Source organism: Sander lucioperca, chromosome 17 (genome assembly GCF_008315115.2).
Source record: "Sander lucioperca isolate FBNREF2018 chromosome 17, SLUC_FBN_1.2, whole genome shotgun sequence".
Taxonomy (NCBI): domain Eukaryota; kingdom Metazoa; phylum Chordata; class Actinopteri; order Perciformes; family Percidae; genus Sander; species Sander lucioperca.
Window position 1 is genome coordinate 4,048,325 of NC_050189.1, and position 15,305 is coordinate 4,063,629.

Below are 15,305 nucleotides of genomic sequence, written 5' to 3' on the forward strand. Positions count from 1 at the left end.
GGGTGAGCTCTAGGCCTTCATAAAACATGTATGGTGCTAATGCTGACCATTATGTGAATTTCTTGCCTCGCAGTTTCCAGGGAAACCGGTTCGATGGACTAAATGGACAAGCCTTTGTTAAAAGTCTCTCGCAAAAGGCATTAAGTCACTTTCAACGCTCGGATAAAAACTTTACCCTCTGTTCTCTTGAGACCGCTGAGAGAACCACAGAAGGATTGTTCACCGTAACAAAAATAATGAGCATCCTTTTTTTCACCCCACCCTGACATAGAAAAAACAAAAAATACAAACATCTACTTCAGGAGGGGATTTTTATTTTCCCCACTAATGCATATATGACCCTGAGTAATTGTGTCCGTGACCACTGTGCCTTGAAAAACCCCTGCCAAAAGGAAATAAGAAGAGACGAAATAATGAAATTCCTCAGCTAGAGAAACTCAGGAGGATATTGTCCCTGTAGGTGGATCGTGTGCACATGTGCACACAGCTGTATAAGGAGGTTTTTGTGTGTCTGTATGTCTTTCTGTTTGATTAGGTAGTGTGAAGGGATGTTATGAGACCCATCCCCTGGTGTCAAAGTTCGCAGCATGTGCCACTTGGAGACCTCTAACACGGCTCTGCCACAGGGAGGCCACCTTCTATAAACCGTGTTAGCTTTTCATTTCAACCCTTTCCCTCCCTCTCTTCATCTCCTCTCTTCCCACCCTTCCTCCATATGAGTCACATTAACTGTGTCCTCAAAGAGAGAGAAGGCAATAGAGGGAGGGAGAAAAAAGCGGGAGGATAACCCCCTTCTTCCATTGTTACATGCCTTCATCTATTTTTATGAGGCGAAGGAGCGGAGGGGCAAGATAGAGGGAGTAAAAATAAGTTTTGGTGGTCCGCGGTAGTCTCGTTGCACCGCTGAGAGTATGATGCATCTCCGCTTCGATCCATACACATGTGAAAGGCATGTACACACACACACACACACACACACACACACACACACACACACACACACACACACACACACACACACACACAGCTATACAGTACATGCATTCTTAAATACACACACATTTTCTTCAGCACTCAGTATTGATCCACACCACTTTCTGTAAAGCACTTTATCAAGACAGCACTTTACTCTACCCCCCCCCCCCATATCATTTGTAAGCAGTTTATAAACACTTAATGATTTATAAGAAAAGATAGGACATTTCTACGTGTTGATTAACAACTAGGCCTATAGCTCCTATATAAAGCATCTGTAACTGGTGTGCTAACAGTTAATAAATGATTGATAATGCATTATAACACAGTTGCAATCATATGTTGCGATAATGATATATAACTGCACACATATTACAAATAATTTTCAGTTGGTTAAAAACATGGACTTTATACTATTTTTTTTTTTTTTTTTTTTTCCAGAGCTTTCAGGTCTCTAAAGGAGTTATAACTGTTGACTTATACATTAATAAACACTTAAGATGTCCATATATCTCTTTACAACAACATTACTATTGTTACAATACGTATTATTATTTGTATATTTGAATTTGTATTATTATTATTATTATTATTATTATTATTATTATTATTATTATTATTATTTGTATTATTTGTATTATTATTTGTATTATTATTTGTATTATTGATATTAAAGCCACTAGAGTGATAAGCGGACAGTGACGTTGACCCGTTTCACAGTTGCAGGAATGTCGCACAGTGTGTCTTAAGATACCCCACATAGCTCCAGCAACACACTAAGACCATCTCCTCACACTGAAACACACACACTGATTATCATTAGCTTTCCACATAATGCCTGCCGCAACCGAGCATTTGGTTGCCTGTGTTTTGACAGTTTTACAGCATTTAGCTGTGTCTCTGAGTCATCAAACCAACCCGATTAAAGACGAACATGATGTCAAATTCCTAAATAATACAACCTAATTGGTATCAATTAGTGGTAGCAGCCGACGCTGCTGGCAGAGTGAGGAGTTTCCTGACAAAATCCCTTCCCAGAAGGAATGCCAGTTTATAGCAATGCCTGCTGGAGATATGGCACAGCAAGCTGTTCTGTAAATGGGCACACGTGGGTAAACGTGGACAGAGTGGCAGAAGAAAGCTACAAAAACAAAAGTTTTTAGATATTTTGTATTGTTCAGTAATTGATACCTGTGTATGGGGACAAAGTTGTAGGCCGTACAAAAGCATAGTGTGAACTCAGAATCTGAATTGTCAAAGGTTAAGCTGCCGGTTGGGCCAGATGCCACATATACATAATGTGTATGATAAACAGATAAAGGCCTAGAACATGCATGCGTCAGCTCTTGCAAAAACACAGCCGGGAAAATGTACACAATTTGGAATTCCTACCTTAAAGGTCAAAAAGAGTGTCACTGCTCATATTCAACCTGGAGCGCACACAGTGAGAAACACAAGGATACCGGCAAACCTTCACTGAAATGAATTTGCATGTTTGCATATTGGCTGAAAGCAGGTTACATCTGTTTCCAGTTGGTTCAGTTGGGTTTGGCAAAACATGTTCACCTTGTGTAATTTCACGGCAAGTTCAAATAAATGTAATCAGCACATGCATTCCTTGTGTGCAAAGTGAAATTGCCGGCAAGTTTTTCAGATGTGTGGAAAGAATGTGTTGAGCAGGAGAAAAGAGTTCCGGCAGAGTTACAGTATTATGCATGAATTTGTGCATGTGCCTTAACTGTTAGATATGAGGAGGGGGTAGTGAGAGACGGTGTTTGCACATAAAGTACAGTATGTTTGGCAACTGCATGAATGAATGCATGAGCGGCCTCAGCTTGGTGTCGGCCTACAGAATGTGTGAACACCTGAATGTGTTTTTCTGAATTCTGTTTGTTTGTGTGTTTTCAACAAATTCCCCGAAGTGAGAAAAAAAAAACATCTTAATTATCTCAGTGTTCCTCTCAGATATGCTCCTGCTGTGAAGTTGGCATGCTGCAACATATGCACATACTACATATGTATAGTTGCCTTGTGCAGTGGTCCTCTTTGCTCAGCTCATGTTCAAGAATCATAAATTGTACAAATAAATAAATAAACACTTGCAGGCAGCGAGTATTATTATTGGCATCCCTTGCAGCGAGCCCACTCCCATGCTATAGACCTCACACTGGGAAAGACATGGTGCCCACTGTGTCCCAGTGCTGCACACCTGATTTTCCTTTCTGCACAACCTGTTCACCTCATCCTCTCTACAATCATGCTCAGAATCCTAACTGGTTATTGTGACAACAGAGAGGGAAGTTATAAAGAGAATGAATACCAGGAGGAGGAGGAGGGAGAGATCCATGGAGGAGGGTGGGGGGGTGGGAGGAACAAGCAGAAGATATGAGTGCCTTGGAGTTGTTTTATTGTCTTCATTGAAGACCGCCCCACCAAACGCTACACCTAGACTAGCCAAGAAGTGATGGTATCGTGAGAGATGTTGGGAAAGAAAAGAAGAAGAAAAAAGGTATGGAGACAAAAAGAAAGCGGGGTGCATTCCAAATTAACAGCTGTCGGAGAAAGTGTTTTAATCTGAACATAACAAATGCTCGTGCCATTTGGAGAAAAGCCAAATTGATAGTCGCCGCCTCGTTGCTCCTAAAAAAGCACAAAATGCACATGGCGGCGTGTGTGACTGTAGGCCCTCATTGAAAGTCATGTTGCTGCAGTGCCATGAAACATCATTCTGATCTCCTTCTCTTTCTCCTGTAAGTTCTGGCTATGTATAACTCTGCGTCCAGATTGCAGACGACGATGCAAAAGTACAGCCGTCTTTGAAGTAAAAAACAACGCATGTATACCTTCAAAAACAACATGGCCGCCTCACTTGAGTGGGCCTTTCAGTGCACGTACTTGACAATAACAATTTAAAACACATTTGCTGCCATTTTTGTGTGTAAAAATGGCTCATATTCTGTACATGCACAGTCAGTATGAAGTGGCAGCACTTTTTCTCTCTCTCAAACCAAATGGCTGTGTGATGCTTCTCTTTGTATCGACGTTTGTAAGCCAGCTGAATGGCTTTTTTAATCTCTGTTAGGAGTGGGTGTCAGCCTGCCTCTAGTTACACAAAACACCACAGCAACAATGCCATTATTGTGTGTGTGTGTGGACACACCACATCCATCCATCCATCAGTTCTCATTTAGTTTTACTTATATTGCAGTGAGTGTACTTCATCTCATGCATCAGCAGCATAACATCCATTTTGAACAATTCTATTCCCATTTAACAACATTCCTCTTTAACTTCTCTCCTGGCCTTCTACATTATTACTTATGTTGATGTAAAGGGTCGGTTCATCCAAATTGGAATGTCTGCCTCCACCCACTCCTCCAAATATAATGGAGGTGAATATAATTTCCAAAATTACACCAAATCAATTGTTCCTTTATTGTAGTTGCATGGTTCCAAACTCTTTTTGGGTTGTTTTTAGAGGTCTAGAGGTTTAGAGGTGGAATTAGTAATTCGCAACTCGAAACAATGTGTTAAAGAAATATGATTTCTTTCACGGCTGTTCTACCCTGTTAATTATCTTGCAACCGCTCAGACTTATCTTGTAACCCCATGGGATGGTTCTACAGTTTAGGACTCCTGGAGATAATCAACAGAACAAACACTTTTCTTAGGACTCTTTCTTTAGTAAAAAGTAGCTACAATTGGGAAATGTCCACAGTGAGGTCTGTGAATTATCCACAGTAACCTGGACTTAGTTTCTGGAAAGAGAAACGGTTGCGGCTGAATTTTTAAAAATGTATATTTTTCAGCGTTGTAGTGGATATCTCCAAACCTGGGCATATAAAAATGTGCATGGCTAAATGAGAAAATGTATTCTTTTGCAATTTGGGTGAACTGATCCTTTAACAGGGAAATATAAAAAAAACTTTCCGCACAGATTCCCCAGGTCTCTCTGCATCCTGTTAAAAGCAGGTATTTCTTCAAGTTTAATTCTGTCAGCATGGTGTGTTCCAGGAGTTAAGACTGCACTGGGTGGGCTTCACAGTCCATGTGTGCCCATGTGGAGAGACAGAGAGGAAGACAGGACTGTGGATGTGACACTGGGGTATGATTTGAATACCTGCCTGCTCTGGCTGAGCAGTGATCAATCATCTCTCTGTCAAGCGCCACTCCCTGCTGGCAACTTCTCCACGCATGTAACCCCATCGCTCACTTTTTTCCTTCTGTTTCTCATTCTCTATCTCTCTTGTTCTTTATTTTTTTATTTTGTTAATTTTCTCTCTATCTCCTGGTCTCTTGCCAACCTCCCATCGTTCGATCCACTCCTAGGCTCGTGTGCAATGTGTTACTCATTTACTCTTCCTCGCCACGCTTTCCCTCAGTGCTTTCTCTCACATCATCTCACCAGGTCTCCCTTGCTGTCGGCTTGCCTGAGGATATCACGAAAAGAAATAAGGGGTGTGGTGGTAAAGGAGAGATGGAAATGAATGAGAGACACACTGCTGAGGACTTTGCATGGCACCCAATACAAACTATTTTTATGTGCAACAACTCATTCTTATTTCTTTCATTTCTGTCCCGCTTTTAATTTCCTAAATAATGTTGTAGTGTTTGTGAACTTGTGCACACATGGATTGCGTCTTCGGGGAGGGCGACGGGGGTAAAAGCGTGTGTAACAAGCTGATTGATTGCGCAAGTACCTTCCGCTGGGTGATTTTTTTGCTACATCGCTCTCCGCCGGGTGGTGATGGGCGCACAACACACACGCAAACACACACAGAAACACACACATACCCCTATCCCTCCACCAAGTTTGGGGAAATCAGACCTAAGACCAGTGCTGCTGCCGCTGCTCCGCTCTTGAAATATGAATGGTTTTAATTAAACAAACTCGCTTTGCCATCTGGCCCTACAATTGGGCTCGCCTAATGAACAGAGTTACACACAAACACACAGAGACACACACCCATTATTAACCAGGCTAAGCAGCATTCCAACAGGCATAGCCTCGGAAATAGAGAGAAACAACAATAGTGAAGTGATCTAGTGAGGTGCTTCACAGAGCTGGAAAATGATGCAGCCCCTCATTGTGCTGAATGAGGAGTGAGTGTGAGTGGCTAAAGCGTGTGTTTTTATGTGACTAGGCATGTGTGTGTTCATTTCTCTGTGTAAAATTGTGCATTTCAGTCAGTCTGTCTGTCTTGTGTACGTTAGCAAAGGCTCAGACAGTGTCTGTACTCTACCTCGCTTACCTCAATTGCTGTGATGTGCCACTTGTCTGTCTTACTCTATCGGGCCAGTTAGCCAACACTAAATAATGATGTTTGTAATCCAGCGGTGGTACCCCAAGATTTCTCAGCGGGAGGGACAGGAGAGAGAGAGTGTGTGCGTGAGTGTGTGTGTGTGTGTGTGTGTGTGTGTGTGTGTGTGTGTGTGTGTTGGAGGGTGGTTGTCTGGCAGCCAAAGCCCAGAAACGTGGGAGGCATGCTAACGTTAGCAGCCAGTAGGACGTGCTATTACTCTCTTACAGGCCACAATAAATTTGCACTATTCATCTGTCTTAGCAGCCAGCATAAATTAAATCAGGCATCAGCCTCTGTGAGATGCACTCAGTGATGTAGTGGTAAGGAAAAAGTTGAGTAGACTAATATATATCTTCTTCTTTGTTGGTGTTCATCATAAGGCAGAGATAAACACGACGATATAAAAAGAAATAGCTTTTTTTTAAAGAAGCTTTTCCCCCTTTAAAACTCTTCTGGTTCTTTCTCTATCCTCTACATTACACACACTAATGTCTAGATAGGATACTTTGCTTACCTGTGTATGGTATGAGCAGCAGAGCATGCACAGTTGTATTAACTCACGGTTGAATTCGAGGAGGTAAAGCGAAAGTGAAAGGTTCAAATTATTCATTAGCATTTTTTTGTCTATATCAAAAGCAGCTACATAATGATTCACGCTGTGGATCAAATAGGATAAATCCTCGCCAGCGTGGACACACGTGCACTAAAAGGCCCACTCAAGTAAGGCGGCCATGCTGTTTTCGGAAGGTATACATGTGTTAATTTTTACATCAAAGACAGCTGTACTTTTGCATCGTCTTCTGCAATCTGGACACAGAGTTGCTATAGTCAACTTGCAGGAGAAAGAGAAGGAGATCAGAATGATGTTTCATGGCACTGCAGCAACATGACTTTACTTTCAATGAGGGCCTACAGTCACACATGCCGCCATGTGCATTTTGTGCCTTTTTAGGAGCAACCAGGCGGCGACTAGCAATTTGGCTTTTCTCCAAATGGCATGAGCATTTGTTATGTTCAGATTAAAACATTTTCTCCGACAACTGTTAATTTGGAATGCACCTCGCTTTTTTTTGTCTCCATACCTTTTTTCTTCTTCTTTTCTTTCCTAACATCTCTCACGATATCATCACTTCTTGGCTAGTCTATGTGCCACAGGCACAGCCCTCTGTATAGCTGCACTGAACAATTATATTACATCTTCAGTGCCGCGGGTTGTTCACATTTGCACGAACGCATTTGTTTCATATGAAAAGGCTTTGCACACCTCACTCATGATGAAAGGCCAGTGTGGAAGCATGTTATTTTGAGGTGTACTTGAACTTAGATGGTAAAAAATAGAAAAATCCACTTCGCCCCCCCCACCCCTGGCGATGTGAAGATCAATAATAGAGCACGAGTCTTTGACCCACTGATAATGCTGTACATCTGGAAGGGCTCTTTGACATCCATAACGGCCTAATCGGGTGTTTGACTCCAAACACTCAGCGTTTATGAATATCTGATGAGCACCGGGGTAAGCTTATGAATAAGTGAGGGGCCCAGCTGTGCATCAAAAAGATCAAGACTTCGTGAAAAGTAGCAAATGACATAGCTGAGCATTATATGGTAGCTCCAGAGTTTTGGTAAAATTAATGTTTTTCTTGCTGTAAAGACTACAAATTGAATTCTTTGTGCGCTGTTCAACGTTACAAAGTCAGAAACATAATGATACAGCTGAATTCTCATAGGTTCCAGACATGCAGCTTGTCTCTCACTCTGCCGAAGCAACGTCTGTGAAGAGGAAACTACAGAGGAGTTTTGTGTGATAGTTTGTGCAGAGTGGATTCGGTCAAGAATGTTCATATTCCCGCGATGACCCCGGCACTCCCTGTTTTAAGACTGTCTTGGATGGAGAGGTTGGTTTTTTTTCTTCTTACTTGACACTCCCCATGGAAAGAAGTAAACCAATAGAAAATAATAAAGTTTGAATCCTGACCTTGATGAAAGAGATGAGGAAAAGAAAACACAGTCCCTCGGCACATCTGTGCATGGTGGAAGGGAAAGGAAGGATGGAGAGCGGGAGGCACAAGAGTGAAAAACAAACTGTGTGTGTGTGTGTTGTCTTCCAAGTGTGTTCGTCTGGGTCCATGTTAGTACGGATGCCTGCGCATGTGTGTGTGTGTGTGTGTGTGTGTGTGTGTGTGTGAATGTGTTGGTGTGCGTGCATTCATGTGTGTGAGGCAGACGAGCAGCTGCAGCGGAGGATGATTGTTCCTGCACATTGTGCGAACATCGATCGACAACAAGCAAGTTAGAAGCCGGAAAAGGCACGGAATCAAACAGGGACACGAGCCTTTGTTCGTGTTACACCCTGACACAAAGCAATGGCAATCAAAAATGAGGAATCAGTAACACTGTGAATGGAAAACAAAAATCCTCAAACTGACACTCTGAACCCAAAGTCTTGAATTGACACCAATCGCTTTCATCTACACACACACACACACACACACACACACATACACTTCCCTCTTTGCTTGCTTCCATCTGTTTGTCTACAGGACTAAATAAAAACCACGAATCACTGTCGCATTACGCACATAAATGCCTACAATTACCTGTCGCTAATGATGCCCATGCCAACACTGAGCACCACTGCAAGCCATCTGCTAACTTTTGTTCTCCCTCTTTCCCCATAACTCCCCTCATTTTATAAAAGGAGCTAGGCCTTCATATAAAGCAGTGCTGATGGTGTCTGTGTGTGTTTTGGCTACAACACAAGGGGGAGTGCTAATGACTGTAGTTAGCATCGCTCTAGAGGCTGAAGCACTTTGCCAATATTTGCCCTAACCTTTGATGATTGCATTTACTTTACACTTAGGCATTTTGCTGATGCCCTTATCCATGGTGACCTAGCATAAGTGAGAAAGCAGGGGCTCAGAGTCTTCCTCAAGGACACATTACCAGGAACAAATAGCTGTTTTTGATTAAACGACAGGACCTAGACCAATTACAGTGTCTCAGATCACCCTGCTGCTGCCTACCTAACTCCAGGTTATTATTATAAACTGTAATTGTATGAATGTGCTGCAAGATATTCAGAGGCTGCGATGAAAACAATATGTTGAACAAAAACAGGCCAATATTCGCATGCACTCACTCGTACAGCTGCCTTTCCATCTACACGCACACACACAAACACACAAACACACAAACACACACACACACACACACACACACACACACACCCATGCACACACCAGTTCAGCTGATCTCACAAAGATAGCGAGTAGCAGCAGAGCTTGTTGTTTCTCTTGGATGCAGACTGATTCATGAATTGACCTTGACTCTGTTCCTCCAACAAATCTGCTCTAAAACTCCAGTGTGTTTTGCAATAGTACCCTCTGAAACCGTGGAAAAAGGAGAATTGACAACATATGTGCACTGAGCTGAAACCCAAATTGGTGGGGATTATATCACCATGTATTTTGGGTCAGTGTGCTAATTGTAAAATATTTCACATTGTATGATACATGGGCTTTTCTTTGGTATTCAATATTCAATTGTGTTTCACTACTTATGTTTTTGTTCTTAAGGTGGATTTGATTGACAGGCTGATCACACTTTTCATCTCACTGTGTGCTCTGCCATCGGCTGTCCCTGTCCTATTACTTTAAACCGAGACCAAATTGAAATTAGTCTTTTAATTGGGTCTAATTTGGCCATTAAATTGGGCCCTGTTGTCTAAAAAAAAGAGATTTTAAGTATCCACAAGGTAGCTCATATTAAAGTGGTTCAAATCCCTTTTAATCTGCATTAAGGCTAACATTTGAGAAAGCTCACTGTGGACACCTGTGTAACTGCCTGTTTGATGTGCACATCTGTCCAATTTGCCTGACTTTCTATCTGGGGTCATTGCAAACCCATAACTAGACATTTTACCCTCTCCCTAAAGGATGTCCGGGCCTCACCTTGTGGCTACAGTGGAATATTACACTGACTCCACTGATCATATAAGAGATAAGTCAAGACATCATCTCCAAAAACAGCTCCATCTAAAAAGACAGGATTTGAATCTTTGAGCCATTTGAATATCCTTATCCTAAGCTGCAGTGGGGAAGCCTCTGCACTTAGGCTTAACACTCTCAAGACAGCTCCTCCTTGTTAAGCATCGCCTCAGACTCCTAGACTATGAGTGGGACCATTACCCCCATCTCTCACTGCACTCCCAGATACGCACACTCCCACATATTTTGGTCTTGGTAGGAAACTAGCTGCTGTGAGAATGTTCTGCAAGGGACTATGCAGTGCTGTACCCAGGGACTGCCTTTACTATATGTTTTTTTTTCCACTGCTCCCACTCATTTTCTCTAGGCTGCAGTGTTTTTACATTACAACTGACAGAACAGCTCTATCTCTAAATACAGGCCTCAAGCCAAAGACACATTACAAATAAGTACAGCAGCTATCTGTATATAGCTTCTAAACAATTCAAGTTGCGTATTACCCCCCATTGTTAGTCCTCCTTTACTTCATCTCAAATAACACACACAGATCTTGTACAAAATCTATCCTCAGCCCAGTTGAAACGTAGATGACGAATGAAATTAAACTGGAATTGTAAAGAAATGAGAGAGGACTAAAGGGAGAAAAACAGCCTGAAAGGAAAAACGGTCTGAAAGGTGTTGATCTTAAAGAATATGTCTGTTACATAAATTCCCTCGTGTAGCTCCTTTGATCAAATAAGCCTGCTGTTTCTGAAACAGAATCACATGTTTTATAATAAATCTCACACCTCGTATTCACATGATGTAGATTTGTGGATGGGCTTTAATACAAGTTGCAACAGCTTCTACATCACTCCTTAACCCCACATTACACTTGGTAATGTGGTGTAATAGTTAGTTACTATAAAACTAACCAAAAATCTTAAAGCCAAAAAACATCTAAAGAAATGTCTAACAAATGTTCAAAAAGCACAGACCTTCCTCATGTTTTTGTATGTTTCTGAGACTGTCTACCGTCGGGCGTGCCGCTGTGGTGAATGCTCTAGGCAGTATGTGCGTGTGTGTTTCCTGTATCTTAACGCTTTCTTAATCTTCTTTAGTGTTTTCCCCTACCATTTTCCATGTGCTCTGCCTCACCGACACTGCCATCCGGCGTTGTCCTCTCGTAGCTGTCCTCGGGGAGGGGAAGGGCGCCCAGCCGGGGACCCGATGAACTCTTGCTGCTGGGCGTCTCCGACTCGTCCAGGCCGCTGTCGTAGCAGCTCTGCAGCGATCCCTGCTGGTGAGGGTCCTGGGGCTGGCTCACCACCGAGAAGGTCACTCGGCGAAACGGCTACAAGAGAAACCAAACGGCCGGGGGTCACTATAAAAGGGACTGTTTTGCTTTTCTTTCTTTTTTTGGTATTGTTTGACGACAGCTAGGGAGTTGGATCCTCCTGGATTTTTGAAAGGGATTCTGGGTCAGGATGGTAGAAAAATTAGGGAAAAGGGGGCAAGGGTAAGGAGACTATGCTTTAATTGAATGAGTCAGTAGGAGTCGTAGAAGTGTGCTAACTAGATTTTAAGGGCACAACTAACAGGGCTAACCAAGCTAGCTGTGATGTCACTTTCCTGACCCCAAAAAGAAGACACAAAACCTAATACACTCTATCACAATACAATAACCAACAAAGACCTTTTAATCAGCACCAACAGGGTCATGTTTTTTTCTCTCACTCTGAAAACTTACAATAGGAAGACATTGTAACAAGGACATGGAGGAGGCTATACAAAGGGAATCTTTCACAAGCTCGCTTGGAGCTGAGGGGACCAAGAAGACATGGCAACCTGCTAAACCTGTGTGTCAAATACAACTAAGAAGGAAAGAATGCACCGGCCTCATTCACTTGTTTATTTGCCCACTAAAAAAGAGGACAAGGTGAGCAAGAGTCCGGCTCTGCAGGAAGTCCGATTAGACTCCGCAGAGCGAAAGCGCAAAGACAAGTGCACACAAACTCACACACAGCAACACCTAGCCGATTGCATGCACACTACAGCTTTCCCTAGATGAGCTGCAGGTTAACGTGGTCAATATGTGTAGCCTGCTCTGAAACATTATTGAACAGTGTCCTGAGTTACGCAGTAACCGAGCATGTCATTAAAGCGGAGGCCTCTTGCTCACTGTCTGCAGTCCGTTTTCCTTCCTCCCCTCCACATCTCTCAATCCCTGTCTGAGCGTTATACAGAGGTAAGGGGAATGAGCATGAGGCGAGGAATGAAAGATCAGACTTGGTCATTACCAGAATAAATGGCATAACAAATGGCTAATGCCGTTCATTAATTAGGTACAAACACAGTCAGAGCTTTGCCTCTGTTGCTTCTCCTCCAACACCTTGCTGGACGTCATCACTTGTCCACCTGCTCGTCTGCTTTTGCCTCCCTCCATCCACCATTTTGAGAATGTTAAACAGAACAGAGGCACATTCCTCAAACATTATCTCTTTTTCCCTCCATCTCCTACCATTCGTTCCCAAATTGTCTCCCCTGATGAAGTGAAATCTGTTATCAGCCTCTGTGATCAGTAACTGCCTCTTTAATCTGTGCATCTATCCGTTCCCCATTGAACACCGTCATTTGATCTGAGAGGCAGATGCCAAAACATCATGTCAAGCTCTTGTCGTGCCCCACGGATATTTGCTATGCGTGGGACATTCTCAGCAAGTGTTGACAGGTCACATCGGAAGTTGAATTTTTGTTATTTTGTCATCCTGAGACACTTACTGTAAGCACCTCTAAGTCTCTGCCAAGCACATGCCGTGAAAGATTCTCTTTCTGATAATGAAATTACCCACAAGCCACTGGGAATAAAGAAAATGTCCTTGCTGTGTATGCCTGTGTGGAAATTGTGAATTTATTTATATATTTCCGCCCGGTTCTTTTTCTCTGGCTGGCTGGCTAGCACAGCAATCTTGGCAATAAATCATGTTTCCATGTAATTACAATCAACACTCAACACATGAATTGGTATAAATATTCATGCAAATTTCACTTGGATAGTCAAACATTTGTTGCATAATTAAAACCGGGGGCCCAGAAGGAGAACTGCTTTCTGTAAGTGCAATAACACTTGAAGAGATGCTAAGATATAGATAAAACATGGATTTTTTTTGTTTGTTTTTTACTCCATTACCACGAAACACTTGTTTGGTGTGAGGTGTGTGCTAACAAATCCCACAGCTTGCCTGTGGTGGGGGGAAAAACTACTTTGTCTGGATCAGATTTAGTGGAGTGCCATACTCCTTGGGAAACACTGTTTTCTAATGATACAAATTAAATGACTGTTGCCTAATGAATTGCTGGCGAGACCATCGCAAAGAAAAGAAACACTCAAGCAGGCGCGCACCGAGGGAAAATTGAGTTTGGGAGAGAGAAAAGAAGCTGACGGGAAGAAGAAAAAAAAGTTAAATGAACAAATAGATTTTATTCACCTGAATTTCCCCTTATTTTCACTGGAGGGAGAGCGAGATAGAAGAGAGAGAAGAAAAAAAGCTGATTTGTTTGCAAACCAGAAATGGAGTTCACACGGAGATCGCCGGAGGGTTTGGATTACAATCTACAGCAACCACCGTCTGCACAGCGACCTTCGCTCCATTCATTCTGTCTTTTAAATAAATGAATAAACTAAAAAGCAATTCTTTCTTAGTCATTTTTCTCATATACTTGTGTCTGTATATGTCTAGGTGTGTGTCTCAGAAGTCGCCGGGGAAGAAAAATGAATTGTCCAACATGCCATGTGAAATCACATATTGTTGTCACAACCAATGCCTTTTTCTCTCTCTTTCAAGTATTCATAGGGAGCAAATTTGGGGCTTGTCACATGGCCAAACCACAGGGAAAAATTAACTAAATTAACTGCCATGCACACACAATCAGGGTTGACAGCTGGGTTCTTTTCTGCCCCAAAGATACTTGTAACTAGCTAATGCATGAGCGAGGGAGATTCTACATTGTGAGAAATAAAAGCAGGCTGTGGGTGTTACAGTGAAAGCTTTCCCCTCACTGTCTGTCCATGCTGTCATATGGCAAAGAGCTGACCTCTTCTCACCAGATACTGGTCATTTTCAGACCCGGGGAGTTTGTTAAGCCTGACTGAGTACATGCCCTTTGATGCCGGTCCCTCTACCTCCTACCCCGCCCCCATGGTCCACTCAGCTGCCAATCAATCTAGCAGTGCACAGACACAAACCCACTGAAATGGCATGACCCCAGTCCCATCTAATTTTAAAGGAGAGCCACAATTTTTCTAAAAAAAAAGCAGAAGGGAAAAGAAGATGTAAGAGCAAATTCAGTTTATTGACTGTCTATTGTGTGATGGATCATTTTAAAGTCTGGGATTCAGAGATCCTTCAAAAAAATATCACAAAGCAAAACCTCATCAAATGGTTCCATTTCAGTAGATGGCTAACCCCCATGCTGTGTCCTGCCAGAGAGTGGCCATGCTTTCAATGTATGGCTTTCATTACAAGTTAGCACTAGTTTGCTTTATCTTCACCAGATGCCGGGACCCCTTTTCAGAGGGCCTCTTTGGGGTTGTGCCTGTGATTGAAAGCCAGCTGTGACAGCCACGGGTGATTGAGCAAATCCGTCATCCCAAAAAGTGAACAATGCAAACAAGCCACAGGTTTACTGGGAGATCTGGCCGAAGCTTGGCCCGGCCTATTTCCTGGACACTGAAGGGAAAACACATGGGCTGCCTGACTCAAGCAAAGTTGCAGCCAATAAAAACAGGACCGTGCCACTCGTGTCAATAATGTGTGACCTCTTGGATTTGATTTTCATTTCCTCCCCCCACTCCAAACTAGACATTGAGCTGCTGTCGGCAGCACTATGTTTGAGCCTTACTTCTTCTTTTATCTCCCAGCAAACCTTGAATGGGTAAAACATTGTTTTGAGGTAGAACGTTCTGCTTTGCGTTAAACCTCAGCGTTATTAAAATCAATGGCTCTAGTCAAGGCACATTACTTAAGGAAATACAGTAGCCTTAGTGTCAAGCGTTTTTGAA

The 15,305-nt window shown here is 42.6% G+C and overlaps 1 protein-coding gene across 7 annotated transcripts in view; it reads right to left on the reverse strand.

Moving 5' to 3' along the window:
• pcdh7b (protocadherin 7b) overlaps positions 1-15,305 on the reverse strand; it is a 109,141-nt gene that overhangs the window by 46,039 nt on the left and 47,797 nt on the right. For 3 of the 7 annotated variants that reach the window (XM_035993784.1, XM_031289858.2, XM_031289861.2), the window contains exon 2: positions 11,378-11,597. The exons of 2 other annotated variants lie outside the window; for them this stretch is intronic. In XM_035993784.1, coding sequence (XP_035849677.1) covers positions 11,378-11,597 — 220 coding nt within the window. The remainder of the gene's footprint in view (positions 1-11,377; positions 11,598-15,305) is intronic. 2 more of the 7 variants (XM_031289859.2, XM_035993783.1) reach the window with 1 other exon arrangement.